The sequence below is a fragment of the Sorex araneus genome, chromosome 1 (assembly GCF_027595985.1).
Source record: "Sorex araneus isolate mSorAra2 chromosome 1, mSorAra2.pri, whole genome shotgun sequence".
Lineage (NCBI taxonomy): Eukaryota > Metazoa > Chordata > Mammalia > Eulipotyphla > Soricidae > Sorex > Sorex araneus.
Window position 1 is genome coordinate 20,486,204 of NC_073302.1, and position 15,990 is coordinate 20,502,193.

Here is a 15,990-nt window from a genome sequence, read left to right on the forward strand (position 1 = left end):
CACCTACTTCCTCCATCCCCACCTACTTTCTCCACCCCGCCACCCCCACCTACTTCCTCCATCCCCACCTACTTCCTCTATCCCGCCATTCCCACCTACTTCCTCCACCCCAGCCTACTTTCTGCACCCCGCCATCCTCACCTACTTCCTCCACCCCAACCTACTGCCTCCACCCCGCCATCCCCACCTACTTCCTCCAACCCCACCCACTTCCTCCATCCCCACCTACTTCCTCCATCCCGCCATTCCCACCTACTTCCTCCATGTCCACCTACTTCCCTCCATCCCGCCATCCCCACCTCCTACCTACCACCTTCTCCCCATCACATCAACCACTACGCTCCAGCCCCTACCCCACCCACCTACTCCCAGTTCCCCAGCACCACGCACAGGCACATCCCCATCTTCGGTGACCCCGTTGTCCAGCCCTGCTGGATGATTGTGCCTGCGCCCCCTCTCTGTCCCCAGTGCATTATGAAAATGAGGGGCCATCACTCCCTTCTTTGCACACCTGGCCCTGGAGCTCGGGGTTTGCCCGGGCCCCCATGAGTCGGTGTCCCCTCTCTCCCGTCCCTCCACCCCGTGCCAGGTCATGTCCAGGTCCCTTTACCTTCAGGCCGTCTGGGCCAGGCCTCCCGGGAAACCCCTTCCTGCCGGGCTGACCCTGTGACAGAAAGAAGGGAGTGAGAGGAGTGGGGGTGGGGGGCAGCCTTGCTGGGCTCACAAGCAGCCCCGTGGGCAGAGTGGCGAAGGCACAGTGCCCCAGGAGTGGCGCACACTGAGCCCCGGTGCCCAGGCTGCCAGCTGTTCTGGGGTGCAGATGTGACCTTGTGGGTACAGCTGGTCTTATTGGAGGAGAAGAATCTCAGGGGCACAGACGAAGGACGGTGAAAACTGGCAGCCTTCCACTGTGCTCCAGGCACCCCAAAATCATTTCAGGAGACCGGGAAAGGAACCAGTCTCTGAACCCCTGGAGGGCACCAGCGGGGGACACACATTCTAGGACCTTGAGTGGAGAGTCCCGGTGCCTCGGGCCATGTGGCCTCAGCAGGAGACTGAATACAGAAGCGGGGAGAGGGGGTTTCCAGCTGACTCCCATTAGCACTGACTTGAAAGAGATTTGCAAAAACAAAAAGAGAAAAGGTAAAAAACCTTTTTGTTTTGTTCGCTAGGTCCTGCTGCTTTCGAAGATGGAGCCAGTTTGTATTAAATGATCGCTCTGAGGAGCCTAAAATGGGCTGATGATGAAATTTTGAGGACTTAGTAATACGTTCGAAGGTGTCTCAGTTTTCATTACTCAGGTCAACAGGCATAAACGCACACCAGGAAGCGCGTTTTGGATTCCTCGGTCATTTCTGAAGAAAGCCCAAGAGTAAAACGCTGCTGCGTGTCAGCCAGATGCTGGTGGAAAAGACTGGCCTTGGCGGGGGGGGGGGGGGGTGTGTGTGCCCTGGAGTGCATGGCAGGTGGGGGGGGGGACGTGGAGGCAGGTGGGGGGGCACCCACTTTCTAGGCTGTGAAGCGGGGACTTCACAGTGAGCCCCGCCCTCTTTTGAGCCTTGTGGGCTCCAAGTCGACAGAAAAGTGGGGTCTCTCGTGGACCCTCAGCTAATGGACCTCGGCAGCCCCAGACCTTTCTGGCGGGGTCCTGCCCCTCCCCGGCTGTCCAGGCCCCCCTATCTCATAGGGGCCACACCCAGGCTCTCAGGGAGCCCAGCGGTCCCTGGGGATCCATCTCGGGCTCCCGCGTATGTGCTCAAACACCCGCGCCGTCTCCCCGGCCTCCCATCACTGCTGGCTTCTTCTCAAAGCACCAGCTGGATGTTGGCTGCCCCCCCAAACACACACTCACACACACACACACACACACACATCTCCCCTCCTTGAGACCAGCAACACTCACCTCCAAGCCAGGGGCTCCTGGTGGCCCCGTGGGGCCCTCGTCGCCCTAGTCAGGAGGCATGGGGTGGAAAAGAGCCGAGTGTTAATCCTAAGGGAAGGCTGGGTCCGCTAGGGAGGGGTGGGGTGGGGCCCACCTGGACCAAGAGAAATGAGGGGTCTGCCCCTTCTCCATCCCTCTGGCCTGCTCACAGCACAGGTCATGCCATGCTGTGGGACCAGGACCAGGGCACCTGGGGACAATGGTGATCAGGGACGTCCAATGCCAGTGGGTGTCGGGGGACAGAACCCCAGGTTGCAGCCCAGAGACTGGGCTCCGCTAGTTTAGCTTTTGCTCATTAGCAGACCTCAGCTCAGGGTGCCTCAGTTTCCCCTTCAGTGAACTAGAGCAGTAGGCAGGATGGGGGGAGAGGAGGTCCGTGGGTTTACACTAGCTCCTAGAGGATGTGAGGGTCTCTCACTCTTTTCTGAAGCCAGCCCCTCACCCCCGCCCGCCCCCCCATCACTCGGGACAGGGCATGCGCATCGATGAGTGGGCGTGGCCAAAGGTGGCCCGGTGCAGAGGGAATGAGGCATGAATGAATGCAGGAGCGTGGAAGTGAATGAATGACTGGAGAGTGCGCAGGGCAGCGCGTTTTCCAGCCCGCCAGGCCTGATCCAGGGGCCCCTCCGCAGCCGCCCCCACCTCTCTGCCCCAGCTTCCAGGAAAGAGGCCATGTGGCGGCTCCCGGCGCCAGCCCTGGGACCCCGCCAGCCCTAGCACGGCCGCGGAGGGACCCATGCGGACCAGATGTGCCATAGCTCTGGCCCGGCCTCCTGCATGCCCCCCTGGGGTGGGGTGATTGGGGGCTTCCCCGCGGTCAGGCTGGAGAGCTTCATGCATGGGCAGGCCCAGGGGTCTCCCTGGTGGCACCCCACACCCGTGGAAGCCCATTTTGGTCTTCTTTGTTCATGACTAGATGACGTCCCAACCCTCATCCCCAAGGACCAGGGTCTCGGCCAGACTCTGGGGCAGTGGAGCTGGGCTGGAACCGCCACCAGCCACGCGGCCAAAGGGCTCAGGAACTGCTGTGCAGAGCAGAGCTGGGATCCGCCCCCCACCCCCCGCCCCGGTGGCTCAGCTGTAACTCCACCCCTGTACGCAGGAGTGGGGCAGCGGCACCCAGAGAAAGGCCAGGGTAACAGGGGTGCAGTGGGGAGGCGGAACCTGCCAGAGGCCTGGGAAGGGTCGGGCAGGCCTGGGGAGACTGGAGGAGGTGCTGGGCTGAGTCCTCCCCTCTGAGGGACAGAGAAAGTTGGGGGATGCAGGGGGGTGGGGGAGGGCGGCTGCACGCACCGGGCCTAGCTGCTCTCACCTCTAGCCCTGGCTGCCCAGGAGGTCCCAGCTGGCCTCGAGCTCCGGGCTTACCCTGGGGGAGGGAAGAAGAAGGGGGTGTCAGCACCGCCCACTGTTCCCCAGGCTGGCAGGACTCCGCTCTCCTCTCTCACTCCCAGGGGGGGGGGGCGTTCTGCAGCCTCCTGCGCTCACCTTCACACCTTCAGGACCGTTCTCCCCTGGGGGGCCAATGTCTCCTGGGAATCCCTGCAGAGAAGAGAAGGGGGGGGGGATCACCAGGGGCTCTGTGGGGGGAGCACCTAGAACTGGGCATACGGGGCTTGGAGGAGTCTGAGCCACACCCATCCATCCCTCACTCAGTTTATTCAGTTATTCATCGTCTTGGGGGCCACGCCCAGTGGTGCTCTGGGCTCACTCCTGTCTGTGCTCAGGGATCACTCTTGGAGGTGCTGGGGGGACCATATGGGGTGCTGGGGTTGGAACCCGGTTGGCCGCGTGCAAGGCAAGCGCCCTCCCTATTGTACTATCGCTCCAGCCCCACCATTGTAAGTCTTTCAAGTATAAAGGCTCTCTCTCTCTCTCTCTCTCTCTCTCTCTCTCTCACACACACACACACACACACACACACACACACACCTGCACCCCTAAGGATTCTGGGCCCCCAGCCTTGGAAAAAATAAAAGTGTTCCTCGCTGTCTGGGGTGGCCCGTCTCCAGAGAGAACTTGGCAGCTGAGATGCTGATTAAATCCGGGGGCTCCCCCAGAGCGGGCCCGAGGGTGGGGGCAGGCGCATCCTCCCGGCGGGGGGGGGCCGGGGAGCGGGTGCTCTCCCCCCCCCCCACCCCTGCGGTCTCTGGGAACGCGGCAGCGGGCCGGGAAGGCGCTGACACGCTCATCAGCTTCTGTGGGCTGCCGGGCTGAGCCATCCTCTGGAAACCGAGTCAGCCAATCCAAACAGAGCGCGGAGCAGGGGGAGGCACGCCCAAATCTCGCCCGGGGGGTGGGGATGGGGGCCCAGGAGAGAGCTGGACTCAATCTCATCTGCTACCAGCAGCAGCAGCAGGGACCCCTGAGGAAGTCGCTTCCCTGCTACGCGTGACTCAATGTCCTTCTCTGCAAACACGCAGGACAGACAGCTCCTTCCCCGGAGGGTGGTGGCGGCTCAACCAGCCCTCACCGAGAAAGTTGCAGAGAATCCTCTGGCATGGGGCGGGGCGGGGGAGATCCTAATAAACGGAAGGGAGCGTGCTGTCCAGTTGCACTGGCCAGACTGCTGGGAAACCCAGACTCTCGGAAAACGCTTTTTCCACCATGACCCGTGGAAGGAACGGGGGCCACGAGAGAGAGGCCAGCTCCAATTGTCTAAAGATAGGCCGAGTCCCGGCCAAAGGCAACACAGTGGAAAGTCAGAACTCGTGGATTTCAGGAAACGCTTCTCGGTGCGTCCTGGGGAGAGCAGACGGGATCTCTGGACCAGGCTGGAGACCCCGGCTCAGAGAGCCGTGAGTGTCGGGGTGCTCGAGGACGGACAAACAGGCACTCGGACCCGGGCGCTGGAAGGGGAGGGAGGGAGGGAGGGTGGGAGGTCTGGGTGCAGGGGGCTCTGCCTGGCGTTGGCCTGGACCCCCTGGAAGGATGCTCCTGCAGGGGCCTGGCCCTGCCCTGCTCATCCCCCAGACCCGGGCTTCGCACTGGGGGTCGGGGGGGCTGTCTCCCTGCAGAGGGCAGGAAGGCAGAGACCCGCCCGGGAGTTTCTCTCCCAGCTAGTTCTGGAGCTGCTGCCACATCTACCCAACACCAACTCTTTATGCAAATACCAGACCTTTTTTTAAAAAAACAAACAAACAAACAAACAAACATTTCTTTCCGGCTGCCTGTAGCCAGGAGTTCTGAATGCAGACTGTCTGCAAGGTGCCGGCAGGGGTGGGGTGGGGGAGCTGGAAGAGGCCCAGGGGACAGACAGAGATTTTGCTGTCTCCAGCCCGAAGCTGGAGAATGCAGAGGCGCCTGTGAGGGCTCCTGGGAAGGGGTGGGGGGTGCAGAGCTCATGATGGCCAAACACCTGGGGTGTGCTCCAAGGTGGGCACCTGCCCACAGCCTGGGAGAAGTCCCGAATGAGGACAGAAAAGGAAGCAGGGCAGGTCGAGAACCTTCTCTCGGGGCAGGGCCCCCTCAGCTCAGTCTCTCTCCTCCTCTGGAACGGGCTTCCTCCCCAGGTCCACCCCCCAAGCCCAGCCCCCAAGCCGAAGGACAGGTACAGTCGGGCGGAAGAGCAGGGAGGGCAGGAAGGCAGCACGTACCTCGGGTCCAGGGGGCCCGGGAAGCCCCAGGGGTCCTTTGTCTCCAACTTTTCCCTGCAGAGGAGAAGGAATGGCAGGGAGGCAGCTGAGGCAGCCGAGGAGACCGTGGACGGCTCCCCCCCTACCCTCGGGTGCTGCAGGGCAGGTGGGAACACAGCTGACCTGCCTGCAACACTTGGCCACAGCGGAAGCTGTGTTCCACATCTGCAAAATGGGAGTGATACTATTCTCTGCACCAGAGAGCCCGAGAAGGCCCTGCCCTACCGGAGCGTCCACCAGGTAAGTGACCCCCCCCCCTCCAGAGAAGAACAGAGGGAGCCCGGCTTCTGACAGGACCTGCCAGTCACTCAAGCCCCCCTCCCCGCCACCCCAGGGGCGTTCTTGGACTGCTGAGTGCCGTGTGCTCATGGACGCTCTCCGCACCCGGCCTCACCTGCCAGCCCTGCTGCCGCCCTGGGCTCACCCCGCACCCCACCTCCTGGGCACGAGGTCGGGGACGCTCAGAGCAGAAGGTACTTACCAGAGGCCCCGACTTTCCCCGTGCACCCGGGGACCCGGGCAATCCCTGGCTGCCCTGCAAAAGACCCCCAGCAAGCCGGGTTAGGAGGACAGAAGGGACCAGGGCTGGGCAGCGGTTTGTCCAGCTCTGCCCATCTGGAGCGCTCCCACCCGCACGCTCCGGGCGGTGGGGGCAGATGTGCCCTTGGAGTTCTGCCTCAGTTTCCCTGACGGCAGCTTCGGCTCAGCACCTGGTAATGGGGCCAGGCCTCCTGCCTCCAGGCCCCCAGGCCCCCAGGGCTGGCTGCTCCCCGAGGGGGGTGGGGGCTCGGGGCTGGCCGACTGGAGAAAATGCCAGGCCCGCGTGGCTTCACAGCCCAGAGCCCCGGGGGCTGGGTGCTCACACGCCAGCCAGGAGGGCGGGAAGGGGACGGACGCGGGAGAGAGGGCCAACATCTGGGGCTCGTTGGCCGGCTGGGTGAGGTCCAGATGTGGCCACATGGTGCGGGACCCAGGCAGAGAGGAGCCGGCCTCGGCTGCCGGAGCTCAGCAGGCAGCTCGTGAGGCCTGACCCAGCCCTCACCCCCTTCTCTCCCCTCCCCTCCCCTGCACCCGGGGCCATCTGGGGCTGCTTCCTCAGGGAGCTCAAGGTCTGCAAGGAACGAAACCCAAACCAGGGGAGAGAGTGGTCCCAAAGGCGAGGGACAGATGGGCTACCTCTGGACACTGGGAACAGTGAGCAGGGCAGGGCTGGCCAGCGGCTGGACAGTGGTGGGCAGCTCCTTCCCCTGGGAGCTGCAGGGCACCACGGGCGGATCAGGAGCCCCCAGAACTGTGCCTTGAGGGGAAGGGAGGCCGGGAGGGTGGAGGCCAGGCCTGGGACCCAGCCAGAGGGTGTCACTGTGAGGTGGATGGAGGAGGGGCCGAGGAGGCCGGCCGGGTGCAGGTGGCCAAGGTCGCTTCCGAGGGGGGGTCCGGGCCCGGCGTGAGCTGCGGCAGGGACGGAGGACCCAGGGCGAGCTCGGCAGCAGTTACCTTGTCGCCTTGGAATCCGGGATCGCCCGACACGCCTGGGACCCCTTGTTCACCCTAAACGCACAGCAGCAAAGAAGGTCACAGTGGAGACCACGCTCTTTCCGGAAGCTTCCCCGCCTCCAGATCCCAGCGCGAGGCACAGCTCGGCCGAGGCTGTTCCCCGAGGCCCCCTGACCAGCAGGCAGCAGCAGGGGGCAGCCTGGGCAGGGGGCACCGCAGGGAGGAGGTGCCAGCAAGCGTCTCAGCAGACAGACGGGGTCAGCTAGGGTCGCCTGTCTCTGCTGGGAACTCCACTGACGGGGGTGCATGGCCGCCCGCCCTGGAGAGCTGTCCCTGGGGGTCACAGATGCCGCTCCCGGAGCCTCACCCCCTTCTTCCCCATCAACCAATGAGACATGGCGGGGGGGCTGTGGGACTCTCTGAGGGCGACTGAACTTGCGGGGTTCAACCTGGGGCTCCTCAACCTGCAGTCAGTCCCTGCCGACCTCTAGTGAACTGCCTGTCTTTCTCTCTCTCTCTTTCTCCTCTCTCTCCTTCTTCCTTCCTTCCTATCTTTCTTTCTTTCTTTCTTTCTTTCTTTCTTTCTTTCTTTCTTTCTTTCTTTCTTTCTTTCTTTCTTTCTTTCTTTCTCTCTCTCTCCTTCTTCCTTACTTCCTTTCTTCCTTCCTTTCTTTCTTTCTTTCTTTCTTTCTTTCTTTCTTTCTTTCTTTCTTTCTTTCTTTCTTTCTTTCTTTCTTTCTTTCTTTCTGTTTTTAGGTCACACCTGGCAATGCAGAGGGGTCATTCCTGGCTCATGCACTCAGGAATTACCCCTGGCGGTGCTCGGGGGACCCTATGGGATGCTGGGAATCGAACCCGGGTTGGCCATGTGCAAGGCAAACGCCCTCCTGGCTGTGCTCTGGCCCCAGCCCTGAGTGAGCTGCTTTCCCTCAGGCATGGCAGGGAGGTCAGAGATGCACAGTGATGGGTCTGGAGGGGACTCTGGCTAAGATGCCGTCCCGTCCCGTCCCGCAGAGCCTGCGAGCCTCCTCCTGCCTGTCTGAGCCTCCTCCTGCCTGTCTGCGGTCTCTCAGGCCCTTGCCACTCTCTGCCGCACCCAGGCCGGGAGGGGTATGTCTCCACACCGCCGTGGCGGCCAGCCTCCTGCTCTGGCCCTTCTCAGTTGGGCCCACCCCCCAGCACTCAGGCGATATCCAGCCCTGAGAGTAGCTGCAAGCCAGCGCAGAAAGCCCCAGCAAGCACAGAGGGTCCTGGGGCTGGAGCCACAGCACAGAGGGGAGGGCGTTTGCCTTGCATGCGGCCGACCCGGGTTCGATTCCCAGCATCCCATAGGGTCCCCTGAGCACTGCTCGAAGTAATTCCTGAGTGCATGAGCCAGGAATAACCCCTGTGCATCACCGGGTATGGCCCAAAAAGGTAAATAAAAAAAGAATGAAGGAGAATGGAGGGTCTTTTTATTTATTATTATTATTTTTAAAATTTTGGGCCACACCTGGTAGTGCTCCTGGAAGAACTCAGAAGGCCCTTTGGGGTGCTGGGGTGAAACTCAGATCAGCCGTGAGCAAGGCAAGTGCCCGACCCACTGTTTTAGCTCTAGACTAAAGAATCGAAGCCACTCCATGCGGTGGGGCATGAGACTGTGACCCAGCAGAACTTCCTTACCAGAACAAAAGCCAAACGCTTCTGGGGAGGGGTGCTGGGGCCCCGCCCGGTGATGCTCAGGGGCTAGTCCTGGCTTTGTGCAAAGCAGTCCCGAGGGGGTTTAGAGCAGGTGTGGAGCATCTGAACGGGGGTCAGCCGCATGCAAGGCGAGTGCCTTACCCACTGGGCTATCTCTTTGGCTCAGGACGCTTCTGGTAATTTTTTTTTTAAGCTTACTTTGGAACAATTCTGTGAGCGGGTAGGGCGTTTGCCTTGCATGTAGCCGACCCGGGTTCAGTTCCTCTGTCCCTCTCGGAGAGCCCGGTATACTACCGAGAGTATCCCGCCCGCACAGCAGAGCCTGGCAAACTCCCTGTGGCGTATTCGATATGCCAAAAACAGTAACAACAAGTCTCACAATGGAGACATTACTGGTGCCCGCTCGAGCAAATCGATGAACAACGGGAAGACAGTGCGACAGTGCTAGATCTCAGAATTTGGGAAAGTATAGAACTTTTTTTTTTTTAAGGTCCCAAGAAGGAGTGGTAGTGGAGGGTGTGTTATCTCAAAGGTACCTAAGAAATCCGGACAACAGACTGGGAGAAAGCAGGCAGCAGCAGGAGAGCTGCTGGTTCCAGCAGAAGGCGTGCCCGCCGGAGAGGGAGCAAGGGTTTGTAAGTGGGCAGGAGGCCAGGCCAGGTCATGGAAACTCTGTGATTCTAGGAGACCGAGCACAGAGCATGAGGCATGGCCGTCACTCTGGGGAGGGAGGGGGCGGGTGGGGGGGAGGGATGGCGGGGGAGGCAACAGACTATTCAGAAGCCCATTCATGCAGCATTCAAGCCCCACACCCAGCAAGGGGGCAGAAAAGATACAGAGTTTTCCTTTTCCTTCTTCTTTCCACCCCAAAGACAGCTGCAATTTTCCTGAAAACTATGGGCAAGAAACTCTTCCTTTAACTCTCTCTCTCTCTCTCTCTCTCTCTCTCTCTCTCTCTCTCTCTCTCTCTCTCTCTCTGTCTCCTCTGTCTCTGTGTCTGTGTCTGTCTCTGTCTCTGTCTGTTTCTCTCTCTCTCTCTCTCTCTCTGTCTCCTGTCTCCATCTGTCTCTGTCTCTGTGTCTGTCTCTGTCTGTCTGTCTCTCTCTCTCTCCTGTCTCCATTTGTCTCTGTCTCTGTGTCTGTTTCTGTCTCTCTGTCTGTCTGTCTCTCTCTCTCTCCTTCTCCCAAGTTTTCCACTGCTAAACGACCCAGGCGCCGCCAGCCAACGCGCCAGGCGATGTAACACATTTATTTCCATGTTCCTGCAGGAAAGGGAGTTGGATGCCGTCCCCGAGCCCTGCAGCAGAGCCTATAAAAAGCCGCCGCTGGCCTCCTGGCCTCCCTGCCCGCCCGCCGCCCCTCTGCCTCCCGGCCAGCACTTCACGCTCTCACACTTGAGGCCGCTCAGAGTGCGGAGGTCTCAGCCCTCCCTCCGCAGACACAGGTAGCTGGAGGAGAGCAGAGCCCTGGCGTGCGGCGGGAGGGGGCTGGTGCCCCCTGAGGAGACAGCAGGAGGGGGAGGGGTGGGGCGCAGCAGGGAGAGGGAAAGGGCTGGTTTGCACCCCGCTGCCCACTCCAAGCCAGCAACGCTAACTGGTGGAGAGTCCAGGGGCCTGGCTGGAAAATCCTCCAAAGATGACTGAATTTTCCCCTCTCCTCCCAATGCCCCCCCCCATTTCTCTGCTGTCATGGGCCTCAGTTTCCCCAAGGCATGACAGGTAAGCCCTGGACGTGGTGTCCAAGCCTGGTCACCTCTGCCCTTCTGATGCTGGGTGTGCTTCGGGGCTGGGTGCTGGCGTCTGAGTCCTGGCACTGTTTGGGCACCCGTAGGAGCGACAGGGGCCCTTCGGGGTACTCCAGGGCACTGGTGCCCCCTCGGCTCAGGAGACGGGGCCCTGGCAGGGGTCTCGCTGGGACAGCTCTCCTCTGCTCTGACTTGGGTGTCCTTGGATAAGTCCCCAAAGCCTTCCCATGGCGCCTCTGTTGGGATGGGGGGGTTGGTTCGCCACTAAACAGATGGGGAAGGGCAGGAGGCCAGAGGGCAGAGGGCACCGTCCCCCTGTCACTCCCCAGGGGATGGGTCGGAGGGTCCCCTGTACCCAAAGCCCTCCCTCCGTCGCTGCTTTGGCATGGGGCGAGGAGACGGGGTGCAGAAGCGGCGAGGCAGGTGGGCGGTGGCTGGAGGCGGCTCTGGGTTGGCGGCTGCCCGAGGCCAGGCTCCCGACGTCAGTCAAGACGGCTGACGCGGGTCTGTCACCCGCTGTGTCCGAGAGGGCATCTCGGAGCCCTTCCCAGGGCTGCTTCTCATCCAGGGCAGCCCCCTCCCTGGCCCACCCCACCCCCGCCCCCATGAACTGTGGCCTCTAGGCCAAGGCCACCCAGCCCAGCTGTGTTCTCAGAACTCAGGGAACGTCCCGAAACATCTTGGCTGGTTCTCTCCGCGTCCCTCCACCTCCCCAAGGTCTGTTTGTCCCCAAAACCATCTGCCTGAGCCCCCGCCACGGCCACCACCGCTGCTGCCACCGCCATGAGTTCCAAGGACACAGCTGGGAGCCCAGCTGTAGAGGGGAGGAGTGGGGAGTGGACCTGGTGAGCAGGGGGCGGCAGGCGAGGCGGAGGGGAGACATGCAGACCAACAGTGCAATAAGGGAGTATTCAGATCACCTTATCACCTTTCAGTCCGGGTTCCCCCATGTTTCCCATCAGGCCCTGCAAGACAAAGGTGGGGGGGGGGGTGTTGCGGTGGTGAGGGAGGCCCACAGAAGTCAGGAGACCCCAGGCCCCAGCACAAACTTGGTTTTCAACTCTGGGGGGTAAAAGGACAATGTGCCCCGGTTCCCAGGGCCATGGCACGTGCTGAAGGAGCAGGGGATATTACTGGGGTTTTTTTGTTTGTTTTTTTTTTTGCTTTTCGGGTCACACCCAGCGATGCTCAGGGGTTCCTCCTGGCTCTGCGCTCAGGAATTACTCCTGGCGGTGCTCAGGGGACCATATGGGATGCCGGGGATCGGAACCCAGGTCAGCCACATGCGAGGCAAACGCCCTCCCCGCTGTGCTATTGCTGCAGCCCCTTCAAGGAGCAGGAGAAAGCACGGCGCTAGAGGGCCAAACGGGAAGAGGATGCCCAGGGGGAGGGCGGCTCAGTGAGCTCCGCCACCCGCACGCTGGCCACCCTGGCTCGTCCCCGAGCTGGGCACCCTGCGTCTTTAGCCTGTCTGGCTGGGGCAGGCGGGGACGCACGAAGCCCGCTGCTCAGGAAGACCGTCTCTGGGCCTCCAGGGACGCTCCCCAGCAGACTCGCCGTGGTCCAGCATGATATCAGATTCCTCGCAGCTGGAGGACGGCTGTCCAGGAAAAGAGTCTGGCACAGATGACCGATGACCGGCTCCCAGACGCAAGAAGCCATGAGCTCCCCGCCTGCGCCCGAGTCTCCAGCCTCCCCCCCCCGCCCCCTCGGGACCAGGTCGCCTTCCCACCGGGGCCGAAACGGCTCATGGGGGTGGGGGCCACGGGGCTGGAACCGGACCTCACCCAGAGTAAATGGGGGGAAGGAGCTGACCCCTCTTTACCTTCACGCCCTTGGGTCCCGGGTAGCCGATCGGACCCAACGCACCCATGTCACCCTGGAAGAGAAAAGAAAGAAAGGTCCTGAGAGGTGGTTCACGAGATGCCAGCCTGGAGGTGGCGCCCGGGGTCCCCATGGCTGGGCTTTGGAGAAGCCGAACCCTCCTGCGCTGTCCTGGGATCAGGAATGTTCCTTGTCCATCCCTGCACGCCTGGGCCACACCCCCCCTACACACACACACACACACACACACACACACACACACACACACACACACACACACACAGAGTCTTAGACAGTCCAGAGGTGTCCTGGAATCAGGAATGTTCCTTGTCCATCAGCTGCACGCCTGGGCCACACACACACACACACACACACACACACACACACACACACACACACACACACACACACAATCTTAGAGAGTCCAGAGGTGTCCTGGAATCAGGAATGTTCCTTGTCCACCACCTGCACGCCTGGGCCCCGGAATCCATTCTGCTCAGTTGCCCAGGTTCCTTGCTGGGGCCCCCCCTCCCCGTCCCCCCCCCCCGACACACACACTCTGTCTTAGAGAGTCCAGAGGTTACCAGATTTATTTGGTCTGCTATCCCCTTTTCAGAAAAAAAAAAATTCTCCCCTCTCCCCTCTCCAAAAAACCCCCCCTAACCTTGAAAGGAACTGAAAATGCTTCATTCCAGCACCCCGCCCCACCCCCCTGGACTCCGGGCACTGCCGAGGCCGTAGCTCTGTGGACGTCCTACGCTCGGTTCTTTACCTTCCTGGCACGTGGGCCTTCACACCTCCGTCTCCCCACCTAGGAGACAGCCCCCCCGTCCTTCCCGTGCCGAGCTGGGCTGGGGTGATGCCAGCAACCCCAGGAGTGTGGGTGGGTGGTGTGTAGTGAGGGGAGGCCAGCAAGTGGGGGGCGGGGGGGGGGGCTGGCCGTCTGTCCAGGCCAGGCGGGCCGCCAGGATCAGCTGGGAGATCCTGGCACGCAGGCCGCAGGCCCAGCTCCGGAGGAAACCAGACTGGGAGGGGGCAGCAGAGCCCCTCCTGGGCGGGTCTGCTCAGAGGTGGGGGGAGGCTGGGGGGCAGAGCCTCGGCAAGGGTCTGAGTCAGGCCCCCAGGCCTCCGCTCTGCTGCTGCTGCCTGCCCCAGTGTCACTCGGGGACTCACCCCCTCTCAGCCCCCCGCACCCCCTAGCACTCGGGGCTGGACCTCCCGGAGTCGCTTCCCTGAGATGACTCAGGGGTGAGAGGGCCTGAGACTGCCCCCCCCTCCCCCACCGCCACACACACACTGACAACAGCACAGACCAAAGGCCAGCAGTGGAGAAGGGAAGAGTCTCGTGTGGCCTGAGGGACTCTGAGTAGGGTTTGTTTCAAACTCGGGCTGTCTCTAACCCGGGCCACCTCTAACCTGGGTGTGTCTCTGCAGCACGGTCACTGTCACTGTTCAGCGATTTGCTAGAGCGGGAACCAGTAACGTCTCCATTGTGAGACTTGTTATTATTTTTGGCACATCCAATACACCACGGGGAGCTTGCTGGGCTCTCCAAGAGGGACGGAGGAACCAAACCGGGGTCGGCCATGTACAAGACAAACGCCCTACCTGCTGTGCCATCGCTCCAGTCCAGGGTTTGTCTCTAACCTGGACTATCTCTAACCCGGGCCATCTCTAACCCGGGCCATCTCTAACCCACCAATCCCCTGGGGGATCCACCATCCCTGTCCTCACCAGCCACCACCATGGTGGGTGCGCCTGGGGGAGGGGACCCTCTGCAAACTCTCTCTCTGCTCCTTTTCCCATGCTCTGTGTCTCAGCTGAGAGATGGATGCTCTCTGAGCTCCATCAGTGTGTGTGTGTGTGTGTGTGTGTGTGTGTGTGTGTGTGTGTGTGTGTGTGTGACTACTCTGGGCCTCGGTCTCCCCAGCCAGGCTCCTTGGAGGCCCCCAGTTTGAGGCTGGGCACAGGGAAGGAGGGCAGGGACAGAATCACCTCCGTTGGCCACAGGCCCTCCCCGGAAGCTGGGGTGTGGGGTGGTGAGGGCAGCTGTAGCTGCCTGGCCTCCTGAGGTCGCAGGAGCAGCCCTGGCCGTGCCCAGGCCACACTCCCAGCACCGAGCCACGCGCAAGTGATGGCGAGGCCTTGCCTTGAAGTGCCAACGCTCTCGCCACAGCCACGGCCCTGACTCCAGCGTCCAGGCTCTGTGTTCTGTGACCTTGGGCAGAGGCACCAACCTCTCTGCCTCTCTGAGCCCTGGGTCCATCAAAGGCATGAAGGTGATTCTACTTCCGAGGGGAGGCATGGGGTTGGGGGAGCGAGTCTTGGCCTTGTTTTACAGGCCGGGAAACGAAGCAAGACCATCATTAGTGACAGAAGATGAGGGACTTGGCCACGTCCCCACCACATGCTGAGTTCTGGCCAGATGACACTCTCTTTGGGTAGGTCTCATTAAAGGGAGAAGCCAACCCCCCCTTTCCCCACCCCGTGTGACTTGGAATCAAAATGAGCAGAATCTGGAACCGGCGTATTTCTGCAAGGCCAGACGAAGGGGTTCGGCTCCTTACGACGGGGGCGGCCGGGGCTGAGCGGGGATAAGATCACATAGACCTGGGATGTCTGTCTCTAGCCGGTGACCTCAGGCCCCCCCACGCCCCGTTCTGGGGGAGCAGGCTGTCGCCACTAGCATCCGGAGGCTGCTGCGGCCGGCTAATGTATGTCCAGCCCACCGAGAGCCAAAGGAGCTGGACGCCAGCCTGTCCTCTGACGCCCTTCTGACCAGCTGCCAGGGCCCGGGGGGACATGGAGGTTTCACCACATGCCCTCATGCAAATGGCTTGTGGACGGAGCATGAAGTCCATGCAAATCCCCACTAACGTGATTATCACTACGTGGAATTCCCATTTGCTCAGCTAAAATCCCGCAGCCCCCGGGAAACCAGAGGTGACTCACGAACGCCAGACCCTTTGAGTCCGGCTTAGAAAACTCCTCTCCCTGCCAACTTTCAGAGAGGCCCCGACACTGCGGTTCTCCAAACTCCAGGTGGCAAAGAGGGGCCCGTCTGTAAGGAGATGGTGACTTGTTTCCTCGGCTCCAACCCCCCGTGACAGGGCTGTCACCTTGGCAGGAGAGGGATTTAATACATAAGCACTTTAAAAACTTTTCATGTTAGTGCAGGGGGGAATCAAGCAAACACGGCCTGTGCTCTGCCACTGAGCCACATCCCAGGTCCCCAAAGGGAATTTGAAATTAGGGGCGAGCCAGGCAGAAAGTGGCCAGAGGCAGACACAGGGAAAGAGTCCCGTGGGCTGGAGCAGAGTTAAGGCACTTACTTGCCTTGCATACGGCCAGCCAAGGTTTGATCTCTGCTACCCCCACATTAGGGGCTGGGGCGATAGCACAGCAGTTGGGCTTTCGCCTTTCATGCGGCCGACCCGAGTTCGATTCCTCCACCCCTCTCAGAGAGCCCGGCAAGCTACCGAGAGTGTCGAGCCCGCGAGGCAGAGCCTGGCAAGCTACCCGTGCGTATTGGATATGCCAAAAACAGTAACAATAAGTCTCTCGAACAAATCGATGAACAACGAGATGACAGTGACAGTGACCCCCACATGAACCCCTGGACCCTGTCAGGAGTGATCTCTGAGCTCAGAACCCGGAGGAAGTCCCTAAGCATC

General features: G+C 61.3%; 1 protein-coding gene across 1 annotated transcript in view; it reads right to left on the reverse strand.

The window, feature by feature from the left end:
• Window positions 1-15,990, reverse strand: part of COL27A1 (collagen type XXVII alpha 1 chain) — a 123,688-nt gene that overhangs the window by 52,619 nt on the left and 55,079 nt on the right. Inside the window, exons 15-23 of the mRNA XM_055120751.1 lie at window positions 12,318-12,371; window positions 11,413-11,457; window positions 7,069-7,122; window positions 6,056-6,109; window positions 5,536-5,589; window positions 3,428-3,481; window positions 3,255-3,308; window positions 1,904-1,948; window positions 611-664 (exon numbers count right to left, since the gene is read on the reverse strand). Of these exons, the coding sequence (XP_054976726.1) occupies window positions 611-664; window positions 1,904-1,948; window positions 3,255-3,308; window positions 3,428-3,481; window positions 5,536-5,589; window positions 6,056-6,109; window positions 7,069-7,122; window positions 11,413-11,457; window positions 12,318-12,371 (468 nt within the window). The remainder of the gene's footprint in view (window positions 1-610; window positions 665-1,903; window positions 1,949-3,254; window positions 3,309-3,427; window positions 3,482-5,535; window positions 5,590-6,055; window positions 6,110-7,068; window positions 7,123-11,412; window positions 11,458-12,317; window positions 12,372-15,990) is intronic.